This window comes from Salmo salar, chromosome 08 (genome assembly GCF_965601325.2).
Source record: "Salmo salar chromosome 08, fSalSal1, whole genome shotgun sequence".
Taxonomy (NCBI): Eukaryota; Metazoa; Chordata; class Actinopteri; order Salmoniformes; family Salmonidae; genus Salmo; species Salmo salar.
The window spans coordinates 10,212,721-10,220,310 of NC_138298.1; the positions used below are offsets into that span (position 1 = coordinate 10,212,721).

A 7,590-nucleotide genomic window follows, 5' to 3' on the forward strand; every position below is an offset into this window, starting at 1 on the left:
GAGCTGACGCAATTAAAGAACCTTAGAGAAGAAGAGATGATGAGCAAGCTTGACAGTTTCCTAAAGAAATATAATCTATCTGAAGAAGAGGAGTCTGTATTCAAGTCTTTACAACTAGAATTAGAACAGCTTTACATGGCTCTGGCAAAGGGTGCCTTTGTAAGGTCAAGAGCAAAATGGATTGAAGAGGGGGAAAGAAACACTAGTTACTTTTTTGCACTTGAAAAGAGAAACTACAAAAGAAAATCTATAACTGCAATCAAAATTAACGATGTTTTATGCAAAGATCCCATTACAATATCATCATTTGTCAATTCCTTTTATGAAAACCTTTACAGCTCTCAATTTCAGGAAGATGGTTGTGAAAGCTACATTTGCCACATTCAGAATTATGTCCCTGTAATTGAGCATTATTTCCACTCAGTTTGCGATTCACCTGTGTCAATTGAAGAAATTAGAGAGGCTCTGAATTCAATGAAAAAAGGGAAATCACCTGGCCCTGATTCCCTGTCAGTTGAATTCTATAGACAGTTTTGAGAGTTACTAGAAGACCCGATTTTGAATATGTTTCAAGATTGCATTAAAAGTGGGGAAATGGTCTCCACTATGAAACAGGGCCTTATTTCATTGATTCCGAAGCCCGATAAAGACCCTTCTCTCATTGACAATTGGAGACGAATTACTTTATTAAATATTGATTACAAATTGATTGCTCTGATTTATGCCAGAAGATTAAAGAAAGGAATAGATACCATTATAAATGAGACTCAAACAGGATTTATGAATGGGCCGTAACATAAGCTCTAACATTCATTTAGTCTTGGACCTTATAGAATATTCAGATGCAATTGACTCAGATGTGGTTGTCTTATTTTTGGACTTCTGTAAAGCCTTTGACACAATTGAACATGAATTTCTCTTTAGGTCTCTTAAACTTTTTGGATTTGGTGAAAGTTTTATCAAAGTAATTTGCATGTTTTACAAAGATATAAATAGTTCTGTGTTACTAAACCTTAATACTTCCAAAATATTCAGTATCAACAGAAGTGTACGACAGGGATGCCCAATTTTGCCATTTTTATTCATTTTGGTTGTGGAACTTCTATCTCTAGATATCCTGAATAATGCAAATTTGTATGGCTTAACCATTTTTAACAAAGAAATCAAAATTTCCAAACTGGCTGAAGATACTACACTTTTCTTAAGAGACAAAGACCAGGTCGCCCATGCCCTTAATGCTAAAGCTGCCTTTTCTATTGCATCAGGATTAAAACTGAATGTTTCTAAATGTGAAATATTTAACTCTGATGATAAAGAAATAGAACATATTCCTGTAAAGGACTGTGTTAAATATTTAGGAATACATCTATCAAAAAAACACTTAGTCAGACAACATTTGAATTTCTCTCCTAAAATTAAGAAAACCCCAAATATATTTAATAATTGGCTACAAAGAGATCTTTCTATACTTGGGAGAGTACTTCTGTCCAAGGCAGAGGGACTGTCTCGTTTTGTGTACCCCTCATTATCGTTATGTGTAAATCCTGCTACTTGTAAAGAGATCAATAAGACCTTTCTTGACTTCATCTGGAAAAATAAGTCTCACAAACTGAAAATGTCAGTCCTTTAACAAAAGAGCTGAAGGCGTTCTGGAAGTGTTGGATTTTGTTGACATAAATAACACTTTCAATATAAACTGGTTGAATCAATACTGATTCAATATGGTATTTCATTCCAAAAATTGTGTTTAATAAGTTGAGAAGTCTTCAATTTTTACTGAAATGTAATTATATTCCTGAAAGATTACCTGCTAAATTGGCTAGGTTTCACCAACAAGCTTTAATGGCCTGGAAAATATGTTTCCTGCACAATTTTCCCCCACATAAAGCTCTTTTGTGGAATAATTCAGACATAACTGTAAGGAATAGGTCATTGTTCTACCCCAGCTGGCATGAGAGAAATATTGACTTTGTTCTTGATGTTTTCGACAACAAGGGTAATATTCTCACATATGAACAATTTATAACATTGAAAGAGTTTCCAATACCTTTCAGAGAGTTTATTTCTGTGATCAAAGCTGTTACCAGTGGTCTAACTACACTAATGAAAACTCATCTTAGCTTTGGTAATGATCACAAAGTTTATCCAGAACTCAGATTCGAAGGCGTGGGCTTACTTGAGAAATCTTGTTGTAATAAATATATAAGACAAATTCTTCATTCACAAAACCAACTTACACCGAGAGGAAATTCTTTCTGGAATATGCTTATTCCTGACATTGTCTGGAAAAATGCATGGTTAAGGCCTTACAAATACTGTATACCAAACAAAGTTAAGGAAGTGCACTTCAAAATTTTACATAAGATATATCCATATAATTATATGATATCCAAATGTGTGGCTATTGATGATATCTGCGTTTTCTGTGAAAAAAGGTGAGAATCTGTCTCACTTGTTCTTTGAATGTAAATTTGTGTCAGAATTTTGGGAAAACCTTGCAAAATACTTATTTACCATTATGAACACTACCTATGTTTTTGACATGAAAAATATAATATGTTACTATTGCAATGATAACAAGACCACTGAAATGATTGTGAATTTTTTTATTCTTGTTGCCAAATACTTCATACACAAACAAAAATTCCAAAAATCTACACCAAAATTACATTTTTTTAATTGAATTTAACTATTTTATTAAAACATTAACCCTTGTGAACAATAACAAGAATAACATTTTCCTAAATCATTACAATAAGATTTTTTTCAGAGTGAATACAATTGCACTAGAATTGTTCATTTTTTAAATATTTTTAGTTTGTTCCAATATTTTCACCTTATACCTGCATTCTGTTTTGTATGAAGTAAGAATGTAAATTGTTGATCTGTATTTTGAATAGAAAAAAATAAAATAAAAGTGAGATTACCCTCTACCAGTTGAATCAAATCAAGTAGTGTTGGTCACATACACATGGTTAGCAAGAAGATGTTATTGCAAGTATAGCGAAATGCTTGTGCTTCTAGTTCCGACAGTGCAGCAATATCTAACAAGTAAAATCTAACAATTCCACAACAAATATCTGAGGAATGGAATAAGAATATATGGATGAGCAATGTCAGAGCGGCATAGGCTAAAATGCAATAGATAGTATAGAATACAATATATACATATGAGACGAGTAATGCAAGACATGTAAACATTATTAAAGTGACTAGTGTTCCATTTATTAAAGTGGCCAGTGATTACAAGTCTGTATGGAGGCAGCAGCCTCACTGTGCTAGTGATGGCTGTTTAACAGTCTGATGGCCTTGAGATAGAAGCTGTTTTTCAGTCTCTCGGTCCCAGCTTTGATGCACCTGTACTGAACTCGCCTTCTGGATGATAGCGGGGTGAACAGGCAGTGGCTCGGGTGGTTGTCGTCCTTCATATTTTTGTCCTTCCTGTAACATCGGGTGCTATAGGTGTCCTGGAGGGCAGGTAGTTAGCCCTCAGTGATGCGTTGTGCAGACCGCACCGCCCTGTGGCTGTGGGCAGTGCAGTTTGCGTACCAGGCGGTGATACAACCCGACAGGATGCTCTCAACTGTGCATCTAAAAGTTTGTACGCGTTTTAGGTGACAAGCTGTTGCGCCTTCTTCACCACACTGTCTGTGTGGGTGGACCATTTCAGTTTGTCGGTGATATGTACGCAGAGGAAATTAAAACGTTCCACCTTCTCCATTGCTGTCCCATCGATGTGGATAGGGGGGTGCTCCCTCTGCTGTTTCCTGAAGTCCACAATCATGAAAATGTGATTGTTCGTTGATTATTTTTTCTCCACTCTTCTCTTGATGTGGTTAAGTTTTCCCTACACACCAACATTATGCTTTTCAAATGCTTATTGTTCCAAAAGTAGCCAAAACACTGCACTGCTCCAAAAGTTGCCAAAACACTGCAATGCAAAACACTTTATACTCTTGCACGCAGAGCGAAAATACTCATCATACCAGTCATTAACATCTTGGGTATGTGGCCCCACCAAACACATCAGAGAAATACCTAATACTTTCGGCACCGACCGCATCACAGCTGTCCTAAAATTCCCATGCGGTTTGCATTAATCCAACAGCAGCGCTACTAACAAACACTGACTCAAGGAGACCTTTTAAAAGTAATATACAAAAAAACAGGTTTATTGTAGTTTCACAGTCACTATTTACTCACGAGACATGACAAACACAGGCAGGGCAAATCAGACTCCTTCTCTTCCATAAAGGATGTGCAAGAAGCTATCGAGGCACAAAGTGGTTGAGTTTGCAATAGTGGTCAGTATAAAGACAGGATAAAAAGGTTTGACATAATAAGAAAAAACATTTGTTACATAATTGAAAAAAGTACAATTCTCAAAATTAGACAAAAAAGGTGTAGTGCAATGGGTCATTTTTCAAAATAGGGCAAGTAGAAGAACTTGAAGCCTCTTCTTCCCCGAACCGCACAACTGATGTAAATCACATGGTACACTGAGGGAAAATGAGGGAAAACAATTACCACACTCTTTTAATCATAGTAATGCACATGTAAACTGTAAAGCTTTTGTAATGCCTGTGCATATTTAATCTGCAGATTACTTGTATCAACATACACAGTGATAAGTCTGTGACAGTAGGGACTTCTACAGACCATTACAGGGCTGTTTAAGTTCACATTCCCACCCACAAGCACTGTCCAGAAGTTATGATTAAAAAGACAGGAGAAAAGGCTGAAAGACGAGTGAAACATGAAATACATTGACAATACAACCAAGTCAAGGTAAAGAACACTATATACCCCCAGGAATGAAGAGAAGAAATCCAGGGACGAAGAAAATGGCACTTGAGACACCTGTGGAAAACGTCAAAGATACCTTGTCAAAGCCCACAGTAAAGGACTACCAACAACCAAGAATACAGACATCTTCACTGATATGTGACAACACACCCCACATTCACTGAATCTCTTTCTTACCTGCATCCGGATTCAACTGTATTACGACACCAGTGAAAATGAGAGCTGAGAGAAAGAAAACATGGACATTTTATGAAAAGGCAATCTCTCAAGATAACTAACAATAGAAATGAAAACACAAGAGGAATAATTCCGAGGCAAAGTTCAGTGCCATGAATGCATTACAATGGCTGACAATGGGTGGTAAAAAACAAGACATCTATAAAATATAAACCGCCATACACAAACTAAATGTTAGACTGCAGTGTTTCCCAACCCATTCCTGGGCAGTGTGCACATTTCTTTCCTAGCCTAGTAATAACACACAGGATTCAATGTATCAGCAAGCCTTTGGTTAGTTGAAACAAGTGTGTTAGTGCTGGGCTGGTACAAAAATGTGCACACCTTGCGCGTTCCCCCAGGAATGGATTGGCGAAAAACACTGTTGGAGGAGAATCATGGGAGATGGTTTTTTTCTTCTTTCAGCAGAGATGGTGTGACTTACCGACTCCAGTGACGAGGAGAAGGAATGAGGCGAGGACCACTCTTCTGTTCTTCTTCACCAGAGGGTGAGATGTCCACCTGAGGAAAACAGCAGGGTTTTTCGTCAGTCATTGTGGGTGTTTGAGAGTGTGTGTGAGTACATCCTTGATCTTATGTAATATTGTGGGCGTGGTTCAGTGTAATGAATTCTTGTGAATGACTGTTTGTGTTTGTGTGCGTGGTTAATTACCCGCAGCAGTGTGCAGAGAGCTGGGTGACAGAACTCAAAGTGCTGAACGACCACTGGGAGCTGCAGTAAGACAGAGTCGCAGGATCACTGAGGGGGGCAAAAAATTGGAAGTTGAACATCTTTATTGATATCATAGAAAATAAGGAACACACATTTACATTTGAGGGTGCCATTCTCATCTAGGTAAAGCCAGATGCAATCACAACACGCCAATGAAGACAAACCTGATTTTGAAGAAGTTATTGAAAGAGGAATTGCCACTGCTGCCCAAGACGTCTTCATTTTCCAGATTCTGTGCGAGCAGAGAGAAAGAGAAAAATGATAGGTCACCACCACACATCATCACACCCTGATATCACTTCTATGTGTGTGTTACATCTATACGTGCGTGTATGATGGGGCATCACCTGGTACTTCAGACTGCTGCTGTGGTCGGGGGAGCCAGCCACAGCGGAGGGCGAGTGAGTCTGGGGTTTGGCAAAGGACAGGGGACCGAATGTCATCTCTCCCCCCTCTCTGTCTTTCTCTCTGCCCTTCCATCCTTCCTTCTCTCCATCAGACACCCCTTCATCCTCTCCCTCCAGCACAAACGCGTCATCGATGCTGAACTGCGTTTCCATAGCTGGCGTTTGCCAATACTCTCACACCTTGCCGCTGCTTTGGTTGATATACACTGTGGGTTGAGGGGGAAATTCAGCAAACAATGGAAATAAAATCAAATGTACAAAAGCAGATTTTCTATCCAAGGGCCATATGTGGATGTCAACATAGGGCTCTGATTTAGGCTAAACTAATAGCTATAGTGGACTATAGTTAAGCTAATAGTTAAGTGGACTCGTCTTGTGTTAGCAGTTCGACATGTGTGAAATCGACATCATACAGCCAGCCTTTGGGTTAATGATTAACCACATTGAAACTTAGGCTGCATGTCGTTTTCAACAAAGAAAATTCAGCGATATTTATTTAATTATTTTCCCTTTCGTATTTGTAACATTCATCTGAATTAAACAGATCTTGCGTAGATCTTTGATAAACCAAATTGTTTACAACTCCATCTCCACTGTACCCTCTAACCCTGCGACTTGCAAACACGTCTTTCGTAGATAAGGACATTAAGCGGCATACTAGTAACGTTATCCGGTTGAAAAACGTTAGCTTTGTGGTAGAAACAACATGAACAAAGAACGTTGCTAACTAATAAACACAAATGCGTTTACGTCAACGTACATTATTATCTGAAGCTCTTTATGAGATAATTATTGGAAACATTTAAAAGCTACTTTTAATATCTACTTTATCGGTTATGTCTACATTGTTTGGTTGCACTGCTCAGCTAACAGCTAGCAAATTATATAAGGAATAAACTTACTCTTTTTCAGGCAATTTGACTTAAATTTCACGTTTCCATGTGCACATTCACATAATTACATTATTTGCTGTAAGCCTTTGTTTGTAATATGTCATACGAATCAATACTGACTGCAAAAACTTCCCAAAACTTTAGACTTTCCTTATGCATCCGGTTTCCGATTGGACATGACTGAGTGAAACGTAATCGGATTCTAATACGCCCAAATAAAAAGGCTCTACTAATCGATCGCTGCCTTGCAATGTCGATTTATCATGTACTTAATAAGGGAAAAATGTATTATCCATAAAATAACACGAATGTTCATTTTTATTCGTTCATGTTTGTTCATTTTCATTCGTTCATGTTATGGTTATAGCGTAACAACAATCGGCACGCAGAAATATTATATTGATGTATATTTTTAAAAAGTTGACCTTATCAATGTTAATCAAGATGAATATACATAACTATAAAAAAAATACAAAGATAAACTATACTGAACAGAAATATAAATGCAACATGCAACAATTTCAAAGATTTTACT

General features: G+C 37.4%; 1 protein-coding gene across 1 annotated transcript; it reads right to left on the bottom strand.

The window, feature by feature from the left end:
• Positions 1–4,142: 4,142 nt before the first annotated feature.
• Positions 4,143–7,276, bottom strand: LOC106609961 (transmembrane protein 134). Its single transcript, XM_014209030.2, has 8 exons — positions 7,065–7,276; positions 6,103–6,368; positions 5,920–5,987; positions 5,696–5,782; positions 5,468–5,544; positions 4,984–5,028; positions 4,807–4,860; positions 4,143–4,499 (listed from the first exon to the last, which is right to left on the bottom strand). Exons 2-8 carry the CDS (start codon positions 6,313–6,315, stop codon positions 4,417–4,419), a joined length of 627 nt encoding a protein of 208 aa, XP_014064505.1. The 5' UTR covers positions 6,316–6,368; positions 7,065–7,276; the 3' UTR covers positions 4,143–4,416.
• Positions 7,277–7,590: the final 314 nt, after the last annotated feature.

Excerpts from the sequence above, each read along its gene's own strand:
- LOC106609961 (XM_014209030.2), bottom strand. The coding sequence starts at position 6,315 with ATGGAAACGCAGTTCAGCATCGATGACGCGTTTGTGCTGGAGGGAGAG. Across the intron at positions 5,029-5,467 it reads TCTCCTCGTCACTGGAGTCG|CTCTCATTTTCACTGGTGTC; the intron begins GTAAGTCACACC and ends TCTTTCTCTCAG. Across the intron at positions 4,861-4,983 it reads ACAGTTGAATCCGGATGCAG|GTGTCTCAAGTGCCATTTTC; the intron begins GTAAGAAAGAGA and ends CGTTTTCCACAG.